Raw genomic sequence first — 17,694 nt, 5'->3', positions numbered from 1 at the left:
AGGGAAAGGTCTTTTTTTAAAGTTCCAAAGAGGTGTATTCTATGAAGGGCCCAAGGCCTCAAGATGCAGAACCCAGCTGTGCAGGGATTCTTACACAGGGAAGGTTTCAGTGGCAGGTACAAATTTTTATCCAATAGGGAATGGACAGAGAGGAGCATTAGGCGGGGTTCACAACAGTAAAGCCAATGGGTTAACCCAGGGGAGGGGAACAGTTCAAACAGGCCAATGGGGCTTTGACCATTAGGGGATTTCCAGAGCAGGGAGCAGGTACAATGAGGGATTGACACCTCAGAAGGAGGAGGGGCAGAGAACATTCTATAGCAAGAGGAAAGTCTTAGGGTAAGATTGACAGCTAGGTGGGAGGGTGCAACTCAGAGTAAACTAACAATGCTGGGGGGGAAAGGTACATACTATTGGGGATAAAAATGCACCACAACACTCTCTGATCATGTGTCTCCCAAACTGACCGCTGCCTCACCCAAGAAGCGCCACTCATCCTGGTGCCGCGATAAGTCTGACCTAGAACAGAGGCTAGACAGAGTTAAAGAGTAAAGTTGACGTTTACTAAAAGGGCTTAATGGATACACTTTGGGCAGTACAAGAGCCTAGCCAGGGTTACAGCCAGGATGAACCCAAAATAGTCACAAAATAGATGACTGGTCACAAGGTCTCACAGTTTTATAAGTTTTGGTCCATCTGCATAATGGAGCTAATTGTCCAGTTATAGCCCCAGGTTATGAAGTCCCATCCTCCTTGTTTTTCTCTTTTCAGTTCACTGTTGTTTATGCTTTTTGGGCTTGGAGCTTATACCAGTTGTCCTTGGTCTCAAGGAAAAGGATTGTTCTGTCTGCCTTCTGTATGAAGAGAATCCTTGCAACACTTAACATGAAGCTCAGAGCTACATAGTAAAGCAGCACAGAATCTGAAAAATATGAAAGCTAAAACTTAAGGCATCATTTCCGCCTTTAGAGGCTCGACAAGGTCTTATCTTTACCCACAGCTGAACCCTTCCCAGAGTACATCCTGGGAACAAAAGTGAACAGAAGTGAACAGGATTTAACAAAGGTGAAAAACCCTTATTCCATAAGGCTTTTCTTATTTCCCACAGGGAAGGGGTCTTTTCTGAAGAGGTCCCTTGCAGGGCCAGCGGAAGGACGGGTCAGGTGTTGTTTTTATGTGAATCTTTACTTCTTTCTTGTACTGTCAGTCATTAGCATTGTTCCTGTTACTGTTGTTTTCATATGTCATTGCTGTTTGCAGTCAGTTGTTCATATATCAACCTGCAATACTTGCCTCTTGTGCCTCCTCTCCTCTTCATCAAGCTGCAAAGGGTGGAGGAAGGAGGGAGTGAGCAGGCAGCACGTGGTTTGGAGTCTCAGTGGGAGCACTAAATTGGGGAGTGCCATTCCTTAACTACAACATGACCCTGATGATAGGAGGTAAGTGATTTCCCTGTCTTTCTCTCAACATATGTGCTTTTTCACCATGTTCTTCCTGCAGGACAATGGTATCCCACAGCCAGCCAAGGTCAGCCTCCCCCTCTGCCTGCTCAGGTCCTTGTCTCATCCCATCACAAAGAATGACAGATGGTGACCCCCCAAAGACCAGAGCCCACAGCCCCTCTGACGCAGGGAAGATTTCCACAACTTCAAGAACCATAGCAGCGACAGTGGTTTTATTGAAGTAAGATACTGTGAAAATGAAACTTATCAAACAGTTGTTTAACAATAGGTTCATTCTGTTATTTACTGTGCAGAAGATACAGTAATGATTCAAAGTTACCAATGCATACATAGTCTTTGTGGGCTATGGTACAAGGTTATGCATGATGTTGCTCACTTACCAATTGCCTAGGATTGAAAGACAGATGTCTGCTAGGGAAGGCAGGAGCCTCCCTTGTAATAAAAAATGTAAACCTTGTCCCTCCAAATTATTATAATTTTGAAATTAAGGGGCTCTCAGGAGAAGATATGAAGATAGGAATAACAGTTCTTCACTGGTATGTATGACAAGGCAAACAGAAGAGAGCAGGCAGAGAGCTCTGAGAAGGCTCATGTAGGCTGTCTTATTTATGGGATAAAGCAGTTGGTTCACAGTCAAATTACAAGTGATGGAAAAGGTGAAAGTGAGACTCCTTGTGCCCACACCCCCCCTTGTTCCTTGACAAATGAGCCTGCTGTCCCTGTGTTAATCACGTATTTGGAAATATGTGATTTCCAAGTTTATAGCATTAATGCTCACCATGCCACCCTTTTCCTGCATGGACTGCGAGAGAACAGGTTGGAACTAGAGAAGTTTTAACCTGGTCGTGGTCTAGACCTTTGCTTCCTTTGTTGTCTGAACCAAAGTACCATTAGTTTGGCTAAGAGGCTGGGTCTGTACATCACACCTGGCTCTGGAGGAGCCCCTGCACCTCTGAGCCAGGGGATGCAGAGATGACATCTCCTTTTATCTTTTGTGAGTCACTGCACACCAGGAATGTGGCAAGGCCACATGAACTCAGTTCTTTTTTTGGCATTTCAGCCCACATCCCCTTTCACTACCCTATACTCAGTCTTCTGGGACTTCCAGCAGCCCTGAAAGAAGCTGCAGGCTGCTCCACCCTTCTCATTGATGTTCCGTCAGTGCAGCCAGATGGCTGCACTGGTTTGTGCCTTGGCCACCCAGGCCCCACAGCCAGCTGCCTTCTCCTCGCTTGCCTGGGAGATCTCTTGAGGTGTCAGGAGGGAAAGGGGGCACAGGCACCAGTGGGGAAGCAAGGCAACTGTGCCAGGAGGTGCAGAGGAGGAATTGGCTGGTGCTTTTGAGTCTTGGCTTAATTACCTCTGAAGTCTCCCTCTCCCCTGGGCTTGGTGTGCATTCTTGCCAGCTCATGAGTCTGCTGCCCTGTCACACGTACATACAGTATGGGCAGAATAATTATAACTTCATGACTTCCTCACTTTCAAGGCAGAGAGCAGGTCTTAAAGCAGAAAGCTGGTCTTTTCACATCAAATCTGCTTTTTTTCCCCAGTCAGGGCCTACTGAATACATCCTATCAATGACACACAGCTATTTTTACTGGAAATTGCCTCATACGTGCACACCTTCACAATTACATGCCCCATAACACCTACACAGTCTGCATAAGTACTATTAAAACTCATTTCCTGATGTCCTCATATTAATTTCCAATGAACTTTCTTTTACCCCAATTCTCTCTGCATTAAAGCACCTTTCCCAGCTTTCCCTGGATTCATCCCATGCACCTCTTCTTCCCTTGCTGTATTTCCCAGTTATCACTCCAAACCTCTGCACTCACCTTGTACTCAACAGCAGCAAGAGCTGCCACTGATACATGCCACCAAGTGCAAATATGTGGATTCTGGAAGTGATTCAGGTCTGCTCCTACTCAGGCAGCTTGCCTAGCAGTCACCTTCACCATTCTGCCTCTGCCATGAAAACTGCGCTGAAATGCTGAAATATAATTTTCACTGGGAGGCAGACTTTAGTCAGCAGCCATTATTTGAGAATAACTTCTTATTTTAAAATCTTCTAGTAATTTTTACACATTGGTGGTTCCAATTAAAAGGTTTTTTTCAGTAGGATGAACTAAAAAGTGGCAAAAGCATGAAAGATTGGTTAGAAAGGTTGTGTGGTTCTCATGATTGGAGAGAAATGGTTTGAACCTGCTGGGCATAGGGTAAAGTTATGATGATGTTTCTTGAGTTTTGCTTAACCCACATGATGAGACATACAGTGCCAGTGATTAATTAGTGGAAATCACAGAAAATGCGGAAGCAAAACAGCTTCAGTACTGGCACTGGTTCCCTAGGAAGGCTGTGGACTTCCCATCCCTGCAGGTGTTCAAGGCCAGGCTGGACAGTGCTTTGAGCAACCCAGTATGATGGAAGGTGTCCCAAGCCATGACAGGGGCATTAGAACTGCATCATCTTTAAGGTCCCTTACAAACCATCCTAAAGATTCTATGACAAAACCCCTGTAATTTACCACAGCCTTGACAACTTCCCCAGCTCTCTCAGTCAAGTTGAAGAAGACTTGCAAGAATACACGCAATTTTCTTTGGTATTATCCTTAACTAGATCAATTGCTAAGAGGTCAGTTGTTTCCAGCACAAACTTGTGTCATCCAGATGGGTACTTCCCATACAGCAAAGGCCTTCTCAAGCACTCCCAGAATAGTTTGAATTTTTCTTTGCAGCCGTGGAGAGCAGAGAAAATTCAGTGCAGTCATCATGGCAGCATTTTTCCTAAATGTATTTAGAGGACACCAGTGAAAAATCCTTTGTATTATCATGTCTGGAGTTTATTCTAGTCTTTTCATAGATCAGTATTCCAATTTATTTTGTCTCCTGCATTCCCATGTAATGCAGGAGACAAAATAAATTGTGTGTGTTTCCTGATCCATAACATGTTAACTGATCACTGGTACTGTAATTTTGTCACAATACTGGTACCCTGCAAGTAAATAATTTGCATGGACTGAGGATCCCATGCTTTTTTTTAAAGCACAAGTTAATATGGTTTGCCAATACTAATGGGCTAAATTCTGCCTGTCAGCTCCAAAATGCTGTATAATCAAGGTGACTAACCTTGTATCTACAGCAAAGGAGTTGGAGTCTATGATTCTGATGGGTCCCTTCTAACTCAGTGTATTCAGTGATTCTGTGATCAGTACGCACCTCAGTGCAGCTAGAACAGTGATGTTCCAGAAGAGTTAGTTTAGACAAGACTTTGCACGCTAGTGCCATGGACAAAATGACCCTCAAATGTCACACACATTATCTCCAAAATAAATTTTATCCAATGATAATCCAGTTCACACACTCCAAGACCATTCTGAGGGCTGAAGCATGCTAAATGGAGATGACCAGCAAGGTCTCTTCAGAAGCCGCTCCTAATCAGACACAAATGTAGACACATTAAGTCTAGATCTCATGAGAAAAAAACAAATGACAAGGCATTAATTTCTTAATTAAAATTACAATTTGAGGATTCTGTAGTCCTTTCCTCTATACAGGTCTGTAGTAATAATGACGCTTATGTTTCACAGAACTGTTCTAAATTATTGTTCTCTTTGCAGTTTAAAAACATAGAAGTGGAGACAGACAGGTTGTCGATCACTGTACAAATGAAACAAAACAGAATATAAACTTTTCCAGCTCCCTCCTCTTATGTTTCGTTTCCTTAAATATGCACCACCACGTTTCATTTGGATATTCAGAAGAAAACCCCCAAAGGATTCAAGACTGTATCTGTATGTTAGATCATTATTAGCAATGCATCCCTAAGACCTCATTCATGAGGAAATTACTTTAGATATGAGATGCAAATCTGTTTATAACTTCTTTTCCTAAATCCTTGATTTCTTTGTAAATCATTTTATCCAGACTTTACAGTGGAAAGACAACCCCAGGACTCATAAAAATGTGCTTTACATTTAATTACAGCATATAATGAATACCAATATGATAGTGAATCACATATAATATACTGGAAATTGTTTTCCAGGTCAATCATCTATGTTTTTCTCTAACCAGCTGGCAATTTTGACTAGTAGTTTTCTCCTTTCAGTATTTTCAAGTTTTGCAGATTCCAGTAGCATAGTAATAGCCTCTCTCTCATCCTCTTCCAAAGTAGCATTATAAAAAACCTGCAACTGAAGACATAAACACATGAGCGTAGTTCACACACGACTTCACTTGCAGCCAGCAACTGTGTGCCTGACAGATGCTTTAAACAGAACTGCACAGAAAAGGGGCAGATGACAGAGACTAAAGAGGGGGTGGGGCAAGGTTACTGATTTACACTAACATGGGAAAGCTCCTTACATATCAAGAATGTGCCCTTTTGCTGTTCCTCTAAAAATCCTTTCAAATGCAGCCAACTTCACTGGTACTGATGGTACCACACTGTCTAGGACTAGTTGGGTAGAAGAATCCTCTTGTGCTGCCTGTTCTACAATCACAGAACAAGAAATCTTTCTCATCAGTCTAATAGGCAAAAGACAAGAGAGGAGTGAAGAACAGTAGATAAGTACTTGGGGGAAGCAGTGATTGAACAACATGAGGAATTAAACAGATGTCAGTATGACAACCTAACAGGCCAGCTGCCCAAATGTTGGTACATTTTCAGTAGATATCAGGGCAGAGGTTGTCTCTATGGACAGATTTCATAGAGGAAAATGAGACAGTTTTGATAGAATTTGTGGGGACTCTGCTTGAAACATGAAGGTTTGGAAGACATCAACATTATGGTCAGTGAATCCTTTTAAGAACAAAAACTTGTATTTACAAACTGGCCATGAAATTGAGACTAAATGCTTCTCTGGTTTACCTCTTGGATCTGTACATCTGTTTTGACAAATCTTCCCATGGCTTTTAGTACATCGTGCAATAATTCATGCCCATATCTGTAAAATTGAGATAAAGGTCCTTCAAATAGCACATTAGCAAATATACTAAATTTCATCTCATTTGAAAATACTCTCACTATTTAGTGATTATTTGCTATGCTGCAAATACCAACTTAGTATGCAAACTGAACTTTGCAACTATGGACTCTTTTCCCTCTTTTAAAGAACTACCATTAATATTCAATTTAGACATTTGAGCTGCAGGAAATACAATAATTACCCTTTATTTTCATTTCCTAGAAAGATCTGGTATTTGTACTTTGCTAATGTGATTTTTTTGCATGAAACAGATAATCCCTCGAGGTCATACAGCCAAACTGAGCTAAAAAGACTAACCGGTATTGTGTCTAACAAGCTGGTGTTCCTGTTGCTATTTGAGGGTAGCATACAAAAAACCATTTGTGCTATTCTTATAGTTTGAACATAAGGGGGCAATTTTCCAGCAAACTTCTCATAAATTTAGAACACAGAAAAGCTCTGTAAGGGAACAAGTTGATATGACACAAATCTGCTGCAACTTGCCTTTTCTAGTGTTAGCAATAATTTACATATGAGGATTTTACTTCAGCATTGCACACCCACAATTTACAGCATTTACACCTTCTTGTAAAATCCTAGTGGATAAACCCACTTCTAGAGTCAGGATTCCCAGGAGTACTTGAAAATACAGAAATGGTCATGAACAGACTAATTTTTAAATTCTTCTATGTTGGATGAGCTATTCTTCGGCATTAAACCCTGATCAGAGTTGAATCCTCTGAAAACTCTGCTCTGCATACTTAATTGAATCAATCATTACAAATAGCCATCCCTGGAAGGAAAATCTGCACTTGAATTTTACAGCTCTAACATAAAGTTAGAGGAAGAAGCCAAAGAGCCACAGAAATTAAAGGAAACCAAAACTTGTTGCTTACCCTTGACTTAAAAGGGGCCAATTTTCCGTAACAAATTCCCAGGCTATACGGTGCCCAATATCCTTAGTCACTACATGTGAGATGATGACTGAAGTACAATTGGAAGAAAATATTGTGTCACTGAGCCCATATTGCAAGTATCTGTTAGAAAAGCAGGAAAGAAAAGAGCCCCTGTCACTTGGTCTTTTACAATGGAAATATACAATATTGCAATCTGGAAATAAAATCCAGTTCACAAAAATTCCTAGCTCAACAAATACCAAGATGTGGAAGGTTATACCAAAGTTGGTGTCACTCTGAGCTGTGTATTCAGCTCAGGTTTTGTCCTTAACATTTGTCCTGGCACATGGACTCTTCACTTCTTAGTAAAGTGAGGGTGTAGAACATCAAATGGACATAGATGTCTTTCTTATCTTGGCACCAGAAAGACAACTGCTCCTACCAGACAAGCTTGTGGAAAGGCACACTGCTCTTCACCTTCAGACAATTCGTTCACTGTGACTCAGATGGAGCCTACAGAGTATGCCAGTGAGACACTTACACAAAAACAACCTGTTTATAGGGTCCCCTACAGCGAGACTCAATTAGAAAATTTTTATGAGGACTAAGGCAGGATTTCAGCAGTGTCTTCTAATGGTGTCAGTGGCAGTGAATGCCTGAACGTCTTGAAAAGTAATTGTTCTCTGTGTTGCCTCAATGTTTTACCTGGCATGCTGCTACTTCCAAATGAACCCTTTTAGAGTTATTTTCTCATAGGGTATTGTAGGCAGCTGCTTTATGGGAAGAGTTGGGTTTCTCCCCTTTGCAGGCCTTATGTTTAACATAATGGACATAATTGTGAGGGCCAGGGAAAGCACATCTTGGCATTCTTCACCCCAAAACACTCCCTGGGTGGCATTTCAAAAAAAAAAAAAAGATTGGTTTGTCAGCTACTAAAGTACATGGAGGAAGAAGCTCATCACAACTCCTTGATTTATCAGGGAATGGTGCTAGCCTGTTCCAAGAAAAAGGCCATAGGATCATAGGTCAAGGGGGAAAATAGTATAGCTGGATGGGCATCTCTTTGCAATATTTCTTGTCTTAGTCATATTTTTCTGTCTTCCCAAATGACCTCCACATGAGAGCAGGTGGCTGGAGGGACTAAAGTGTTACTTCCACACCTTTAGACCCATGGAGTTTATGTGAACGTTTGGATGATAATTCTTTAGACCATCACTGCAAAAATTCCACCCCTTAACAAATGCTTCAGGTACTACAAACATAACTGATTGGAGAATTCAACATCATTTTACTGACAAAGATACAAATGCCGGTAAAAGAAAATAAACGCAGTGTTCTAAACTATGGTCTGGAAAATTTTGGACAAGACTCTTTGATATATGTCTTAACTTTTTGGTTGGCCCACACGGAGTCAGGACTTAAGACCTGATGACCCACATGTTGTATTTGCAGGAGGATTGTTTATTGCTGTTTGTCCCATTTTTCATACTTGCTCCCTAACAAAACTCTTTAAAACTTTACAGTGGTTGACAAGACACATGCTTCTGTGGCAAGCACACCTCTACCAGCTTTGCACAGTAAAGTATTTTTGTTCTTGTTATTTACATCTACATACACAAAGATATACTTTGATCAAAGTCACCTGTAAAGTAACCATGACTCTTTGGCACAGCTCATGGCATAGAGCAGGATGTCTTCATCTTCCTTAATGGAGTCGGTATGGTTGTACATTTCCCATGCAAAATTCCATTCTTTATCACTTCCCACTGCAATGCCATAGCAGCAGACTGTCCTTCTAATTAGAAAGGGGATTCTGCAAGGCAAAATACAATTTAAAAGTACTGTACTGTTGTAGAGACAAACCCTGTTGTTAATGCCTAACCAAAATCAAATGTTTATTTACAGTTAAAAGATATGCGACAATGCAGATATAAAATAGCAGTGCAAATAAGGATAGGAAATCTGTTTGTTTTATTTATTATTTGAGCATTTTAAGAGCATGCAGTTTAAAGGAAACACAAAACCGCAATATTTTTAGCGCAGTTGGACCGGAGTATTTTGTGTACATACAGTGTCAATGCCACTGTTCCCCATCACAGCCTAGGAAATGGATTACACCCTTAAAGAGTGTACTAATGCATGTTGCATCATCCCAGACAAGCCTTTTATAAGTTCCTTCAGTGAATGCACTCAGTAGGAAAAGCCATTTGCAGCACAGAAGGAAACAGAAGGGACATTTTTCCATGCAACAGGCAGTCTTCTATTACTCCCACCCCAGGGAAGAGATCTTAACAGGACAATGAATTTCATAACAGAAACTAAATGCAAACGTTACCAGTATAATGCTCTATATGCAAAGGCTGGACAGGAAATTTTTCCTGCAGCAATGATGTGTCCCTGACATTAAGACATAGTAAACACTTTTCAGTGAGAGCAGTATTCTACTACGCAGGCTATCTGAAAACAATTTCAGCTAATGGTATTTTGGACTAATTCCCTACAGAAGAATGGGTTCCATTGCTATAAGCAAAACATTTGACTTCCCTATGTCATACTGTTAAGTCTGCTTATTATTACATTAAGCCAAGATTGCAAATCAAGGTGTAAAAAATACCCTCCTTTTGAACAGGGGATACACTTAGAAAAACAGGTAAGTTTCTGTTCAGACAAGCCATTCTTCAGGCCCAAAACTGGAAACAGCAAATTCAAATTTAAATATGAGAAAAATTCCTGAGTTTCAGCAGATTATCCTCGAGAAAATGAGGATGATGCCAACAGAGTTAGTGAGTCAGGAGGATGGATATATGACATCAATCTTTAGAGTATGAGGTAGAGAAAAGGAAGTTACAAATTTTGGAGACAAAGAACTAATAGGAAAGGGCGAAAGAGTTGGGTGTTTTATATGACAGACATCATTTGTTAGTGAAAAGGCAAGATGCAGGGATTTTGGTAGTTCTGTTGCAGATGTGGGGATTTCACTGTCATACTAACAGAGAGCATGGGCATGTTCTATATTTACTTTAAAAAATAGTTTGGATTCATTTACGTAGATATTTGCTGGGACATAAGGGATTTACCACCAAGAATGACATGTAGAGTAGTTATGTCAGTCCAAAGTATTGCCCTGTGAGGAATCCTTCTCTAACAGATATGAGTTACAGGGTTTAGTAATTTGTTTAATAATCTGTTCATAATGTTGCAGTAAGAGGTCATAGTAAGGTGACAACAGGGTAAAGCTTTTTTGGCCAAAGTACAGCTTTTTATTTTGCTACTGAACTGCTCTGGTAGTTGCAAGAAAATGTTCATTAATAAGTGTAAAGTTGTGTGTGAGTAGACAAGTTCTGTGTGTGATTTGGCTGCAGCTCTGATGTACAACATTTAAGGCAGGCTGGACAGGCAGCCTACTATGGGGCAGTGGTTTGCTGGCTGGTGACATCTGTGGTGGCCCTGAAGTGGTTTATGTTGTGTAGTTCCCAGAGGGTGTTCAATATGGTCCAAAAAGGGACTTTGGAGCTTGAGGTTACATTAAGTGAGGGGTGTGACTTATTCATCTTGATGTTTTTCCCGGCAGTGTGATTTGACATTACTGGCCTGCCAGGATCCCTCATTTCTGGATCTTAGGCAAGATGCAAAAAGCTGCTGGAAAGTAGGGCCAGTTATTTTACATTGTTTTTTTGGAATCAATCCAGAAATAACATGGTGATTTCTTAACTTTTGAGAGAAGCAGCAGTATATATAAACCTTTAGTGAAGAAGTAAAATGGACTGAAATACTGTCCCTCCCCCAAGGCTAGTTTCCTTCTTTCACAAGACAAGCCAGTAACAGCATCTAAGAGAATACATTAATTTAGCCAGCTTCACTACACTCCTATAATGAAAAAAGAGTAAAACAGAGAAACTGGCTGGGGTTTACAGCTCTAGTTACTTCCATGAAACAGATAAAAATGCACTGTATTAAGTCCAGTTATGTTCTGCCTGGAACAATTTGGAAATGTTCAGCTGGAAGTTGATCACCCACTCTGAAACAGAAATGCATTACTTTGTTCCACATGTGTGAGAATCCTTCTGGGTTCCACCTGTGGCAAAGCAGCTGTCATGAATTTGGTCTCAGCATGGAGAACATAAGAGCATCTAAAGAGATTTGTCTGTGAAATATGGGTCAAAAGTGTATTGTTCCTGTTTCCTCTCCTACCCAGCACATGCAGTCTCTTCATTAACTGCATGGGAACAGTGAGCCATCACTTGAAACCTAGGAAGTGTCCTATCTTCTGTGGGGTTTTCTCCTTTAAACATGATACTTTTTTCACTTAACCAAATTCAGAGTTTCATTTTTTCCACTCATGAAGCATAGTAAAATCCATTTGAACTTTTCTCAGTGCCAAGAAGGAAAATTAATATTCTTAATCAAGTTCAAAACCCAATCAGCTAATATATTTCACAGACTTTTCAGCTATTCAGGTCAAACAAGGTATGTAGTATTCCATCACCTCAAATGTTATTAGTAGGGAAAGATGACTGTTTTGAAAACAGACGGACAATTCAGCACAGCACTGTTGCTTTTAGTGTGGAATTGCAATAATACTCTCTCTAGAATGGAACATAATTTACATTTAAACTTTTCAGTCTAACTGCAAAACTCAGTTTGGCTTTTATGAGGATGATCACTATGAAACTATTTTAGAAAATTCAAATATAATAGTACAAGTTCAGTTTACTTAGCCAACTACATGTGTCAACATATATCAGAAAAAATCAAAATATTTATCACAACTACAACAAATAAAAATAAACTTTAAATACTCACTCACCAGTGCCAACACTACTTGACTATTGCATAGAAAGACATCAAAAGAAAGAGGGAGGAAAAGAGAGTAAGAATTTCAATACATTGTACATTTTTTTAAATGATGCAATGGTTGAATACAGAAAGCCTCTTCCTGAGAGTCCATCCTCACAGACCAGACCCCTGACCACTCCAGGACCAGCGTAAGGACTGACAGCTGTTCCCAACACCTCTTTATGTTAACACAGAACATGCAAGGCACTTTGATGGGCTCACCATGGGCAGATGGCTGTATCATGCAAACATCACTTCACTCAGTATTGTTAAGAGAGGCTTAAAAGCTGAGTTGGTGTACGTGACAACCCCCAGGCTCTGCTACAGCAAAGGGACTGGGCCATATGGGATATTAGCACTCGTAGGAGGTTCACCTGTTACATGGCTAACCAGCTTTTGGTCTTCATGGCAAAACCTGCATCCTCAGCCTGTTAAGTCTATGTAAAAAGCAGCAATTATGAAATCATCATAAAGCTGGTATTCGGAGAAGAGGAGGAGGTTGGGCAGACATAGTTGTCTTAAATTCTGCCATTCTGTCAAGAAACAAGAGCAGTGTACAGAGGCATTTCTCATTCTGCCTCCCCCTTGTAAGAGCCTTTTCACTTTCCACCTCCCTTAGACATGCACACCCCTAAGAGCAGATCACCATTCTTACTTGTACTTGGGGTTGTCCCTCCACTTAGCATACAGTTCAGATGACAGGTCCAAACAGTCCTGGAGGCCCAGCCAGCACGCCGTTGCCAAGAGTTTTTCCAAATACGCTCTTGAAAGGAAGTTAAAACAGTAAGAATAAAAGATATGCATACCACATTTGGCGTACTTGAGCTGTGCCTGACCACCACAGTTTCAGAACACGATGCCATTAACCCAGAAGAACCTCTACTAGGAACGGTTGAGTTTTAATAAAATAATTAAACAAACAGTAATGGTCTCCAGACATTAATATTAGTGGATGTATAATGAGGCAACCAATGTATGGTGTTTTTTACAAGTTTTTTGTGTGGTTTATATCCCTCTTGGAAGTTTTAAGGTACTGCTTGAGTTTAGTCCAAATCACTCTGATGTTTAAGCCTGTGGCTGCAGTGGCCTTGCAAAATTAAGTATTTTGGAGTGTTAGTAATTGACCCAAAAATCAGATCTTAGTTCATTGCTGTCAGTTTTTCTTCAACTTAGCAGCAGCCTGTTGAGCCTGTTCTTTGACAAACGAGAACTACTACTAAAATTAAATGATCCTTAAAATCAATGATTCCTAAACTATCATCCCTTATGTTCCTATCCTGATACTGCAGTTTCACTGGAGGTGTCATCATAAAGGTGTCACAGATCAGTAAAATAACAATTCAGTTACGTTCACATAAGTTAAAGAATTATTTCTGTATTTTGTATTTAAATTTGCACGACCAAACTGCAACATATCAGATCTAACGACACCAGAAAAAACTCTTAAGAAAAGCAGGATACTTACTGAGCAAAATAGTCATCTTCCAAAGCATCAGCATTTTGACGAATAAAACCTGCATAATAATGGTATATTGGCAACATTCTCTTTAAAAGGTATTTCTTTTAAAAGAAGGGAAAGAAAAATTACTTTCATTTAGATACAAGTTTTTATTTTTCTTATTTACTCAGATTTATCCTAAAAATGTATGACTATTAATGTCTTGAAAACACAGAACATTAAATTAACTATAAAATGGGTCTAAAATGCAATATCCCTGTACTTCAGACTGGCACATTACCATTTTGCATCACTAGGAACTTTGAACTTATTATGAAAGACAACAGATTCTCAGAGAAACAGGAAAAAAACCCTTCTCAATAGGAAATATGTTGTTCTTCTCACTTATTTTAACTTACCTTTGTTTTTTAGAACTTAAGAGAACTAATACTGTGGGACTGTACTTCAAACATAAGTGGAATAATCAAACAGAAGTCAAGGAAATAAATGTGAGAGTAGTATCTCTGGTAAGTCAAATATGGGAGAGAATAATTTCATTTAGTATCTAAACATTATTCCTTCTTTCCCTCCATGAAGGTGAATGGAAAGCAGTACAAAGCACAGCCCACAAATGTACTATATGCCTTTTATACATAGCAGTGTTGGTCTTTTCACTTACTGCTGACTGACAGTTCTGTTTTCCAGATTCGCCATTTCAAAAAACCAAGGATGAAGCCTAATGTAAAGAATGTGAATGTATATCTGCTTTTCAATTAGAATCAGTTCAAGATTCAATGAGACTTATCATTGACTAATATGTATAATGAAGTATCTCCTCCTATTTAAAAAAACCCCAAAAGCTGATAAAATTTCCATCAGGAATCACAAGCTCTCTGACTCATCATAGCCACCACTACATTCTTGAGAATTTAAAAAACATTCATTTTAGATTAATGTATTTGCATAGTCTAATATCCTTGGTAACTAGCAAAATGATCTTACCTTTAAAAGTGGATATACTTCATGGTTCTTCAGTGTACTTTCCAAATTCTCAGGTATAAGGTTTAACAATACCACATTCCATATGAAGAGTTCATCTTCTCTGGCAAGGTATTTAGTTAGTTCAAGTGTTGTTTCAATTGGAACATATCCAAAGCTATGTAAAAAAAAACCCAAAATAAAACAAAAAACCCCACACATTTTAGCATACTTATTTACATTAACCACCTACCACACATATGTTTATTTATGGAGCAGACAGTAAAACATCAGGATACTGTGTGGAAAGTAACCTAGAAAAGGCACTGGAAAAAATAAAAGAAATATAAATAAGGGTGATTTTAGGAGCTCAACTCTCAAAAACATCTATTAAGGAGCCCTGTGCTGCTGTCAAAGCAATGGGCCAATCATGGCAGTAAGCATGGCAGCATGCACACTGTATCTGTGTGTGTCTGCAGGATATGGTACAAACACATTGACAGCATGTGTCTATCCCACTGGAACAAAATTAAGAAGAAATGCACTGTTTTAGTTCTAATGCAACTTTATTGTAAAACAACCTATTTTCATTACATGTTCTTTTGTGGAATATTGTAAAAGTCAAACCATTTAATTCACACGCACACTATTTGTGAAATTACCTTCTTCAGCATGGCATTTCTGTCCCTCAGTGTGTAATAAGCACGAAATTCATTTTTTCACAAAAAAATTCCAATTCAAGCCCCTCCCCCCTCAGAAAAAAAACCTATTTTTGGTGTACTCATATAGCAGCGCAATTCTGTGCTTCACAGTTATATTCCTTGTTAGTTACTAGTTCTGAACTCTCTTATGAAAAGGACATTCTTATGGGAGGAGAAATAGGAATTTTTACTTCATCCTGTCAGAGGTACTTCCCGAGGCCCTGAAGCAGGGAAGAATGCTTTGCCCACCTCATCCCTGAGGTCCCTCGTTGTGGGGACACCCTCATCATAGGTGTCTGATGGTTTTGGTACCCTGGCACATGTGAGGCACACACACACTTTATGCTTCTCAGCTCCCTACAACGCTGCTGACCTTCTTAGCACCACAGACATGAACAACCAAGTCATGAGTCAGAAAGGGAAATTAAAGAGGTTTTGAGTGATGCAATACAGCACAGCTAAGATAGCCCAGAATAAATGAAGATTCAGAATCTTCATGTGGAGTATTTTTTCTGTTAAATGCAGGTTAATCCCTAAAAAATTCATGACAATGCAGCTATTTAACATCATTTCCTTAGAGCTGGAACAAAATAAATTTTGAAGTAAATCACTCAGCAGTGACAAAAGAAGGGATTAGATAACTCCCCACCATTTTGTCAAAGCAGTTATTCTTAGGAGGTATACATGGATAGGAATGAAGGTAGCAGAAGTAGGAATCTTGAGTGCAATCATATTTCTTAATCCATTTCTGTAACATACTGGAAACATACTTACTCTGTCAATGCAAAAACATCATCTATCAGCTGGAACCTGCTGACAGCGGGAATAGCCTGCAGAAAGCATTCATGTTGTGTTAGTCGATTTCAACATGTCATTAAGAGTTTACAAAAAGCTTAATGATGTTTCAGAAGGATCCCTATCCGGCTTTCTAGATCAAAACAGCTCACAAAACATTAAGAAATAGATCCTGATTTTTAAACTGAATTTATTTATGTGCTTTAAGAGACTTGTGCTATACACAGAGCTACATAACATAGTTACATATTACGTTGTATGTAAACATATAACTACAGACCATTAACCAGAGAATTTAAGGGCTCTTCTTGCTTGAATGCTGTAATTGAAATTAAAACATGGAAATGCCACATTTCTTAAAAATATCCTAGTTGCACAATCTTGGTGCATACTTGGTGCAGAGCAGCGTGTCTATGACTACCATGAAATAAGCCACCAAGGCACAGCCATGGGTGTGTCTCTGCTTACATGCATGTATCTCATGCTCTTGTGGCAGGACTGCTGTCCTCCTTGTCTCCTCCTTGCCCCCCGCAGTTTGGTCACTGCCTGAGCAAACATTCCCTCTGACAGCTGGAAGCATAAAGCAGGGCAGAAATGCTGAAAGCAGACACAAATCGGGTGGCTTGGGCCAACACCCGCCAGGCAGGAATGTGAAGCTGGGTGGAAGCCGCATGTCCTTATTCCACTTCTTGATACCAAGAAATACTAAATACAGCATGACCACGAGGAACAGACAGTTTTGCACAACAGCTACCAGGAACACTTCTCGCCAGGAAGCCTTACCACAACGAACAGACAGTTTGACCGCAGTACCACCCGAGGCACTTTGCACAATTGTGGTTGATAAGGCGTAGAATGCACCCTGATTTTGTACGTGACTGGGGGTTTTGAGAGTTTGACACAAAATTGTAGGCACAGAATGATGTGTCTGTCCTCCTCACCCTTCCCAGAAGGGATGCCTTATGGTAAGTCTTGCGCCCTTGGCCATGCCGAATGTTTTCACTCAGGAAATAAGCCTTGTGATAGCAGTCCTATTGTTAGTGCTATCCACAGCAGTTCTGCAGTTCATGCACTTGTCAACCCAAAATAACTACTTTGTTGTCTTTAATAACCCATCCCACTTATGAACCTCTCTTGTTTGAATGTGACCATGCCTATACTTAATTGACTATTCCTGCACCTCCTGTCTGGCCCAGAGTCACATTTTTGCAACCCTCTATGGTGCCAAAAAATGGCCCAAGTCAGCACACACCCAACGTCTTGATGATGTAGATCTGCCCTGAAATAAAGAGGCCTAGAAGAAATGAAGCCACTGTGCTGTTGGAAGGTTTAATGTGCTCTGATCAGCCTTGTGGCCAGACTCTCTAGAGAAAGATTGCACTGATTACTATTAGGTCAAAAAGGTTAAATTTTCTCACTTTTGTTACCAAAACAAATGAGCTTACACTACTACTGCAGCCTCTGGCTCAGTGTAGGATTAGGCAACACTGAAACCATGCAACCCCATATAAAGTCACATTTGTTCTGTACCACTTTCACCTTCAGTTCAGGCTATGGCAAGTCAAAGGTAGGATGAAATGTATTCTCAGTCACTGTCTACAGAGGACAGAAAGAGCTC

General features: G+C 40.0%; 1 protein-coding gene across 3 annotated transcripts in view; it reads right to left on the bottom strand.

Annotated features, from left to right (window-relative positions):
• Positions 1-541: 541 nt before the first annotated feature.
• LVRN (laeverin) overlaps positions 542-17,694 on the bottom strand; it is a 38,708-nt gene continuing 21,555 nt past the window's right edge. For 2 of the 3 annotated variants that reach the window (XM_059873560.1, XM_059873561.1), the window contains 8 exons: positions 16,056-16,111; positions 14,605-14,758; positions 13,630-13,724; positions 12,820-12,927; positions 8,971-9,141; positions 7,329-7,469; positions 6,336-6,411; positions 542-5,658 (listed from right to left, as the gene is read on the bottom strand). In XM_059873560.1, coding sequence (XP_059729543.1) covers positions 5,512-5,658; positions 6,336-6,411; positions 7,329-7,469; positions 8,971-9,141; positions 12,820-12,927; positions 13,630-13,724; positions 14,605-14,758; positions 16,056-16,111 — 948 coding nt within the window. In that variant the 3' untranslated portion in view covers positions 542-5,511. Of the gene's footprint in view, positions 5,659-6,335; positions 6,412-7,328; positions 7,470-8,970; positions 9,142-12,819; positions 12,928-13,629; positions 13,725-14,604; positions 14,759-16,055; positions 16,112-17,694 lie in introns of those variants that run through there. The other variant, XM_059873562.1, reaches the window with a different exon arrangement.

The sequence above is a fragment of the Haemorhous mexicanus genome, chromosome Z (assembly GCF_027477595.1).
Source record: "Haemorhous mexicanus isolate bHaeMex1 chromosome Z, bHaeMex1.pri, whole genome shotgun sequence".
NCBI classification, from domain to species: Eukaryota; Metazoa; Chordata; class Aves; order Passeriformes; family Fringillidae; genus Haemorhous; species Haemorhous mexicanus.
This window is presented reverse-complemented; position numbering and strand designations above follow the sequence as displayed.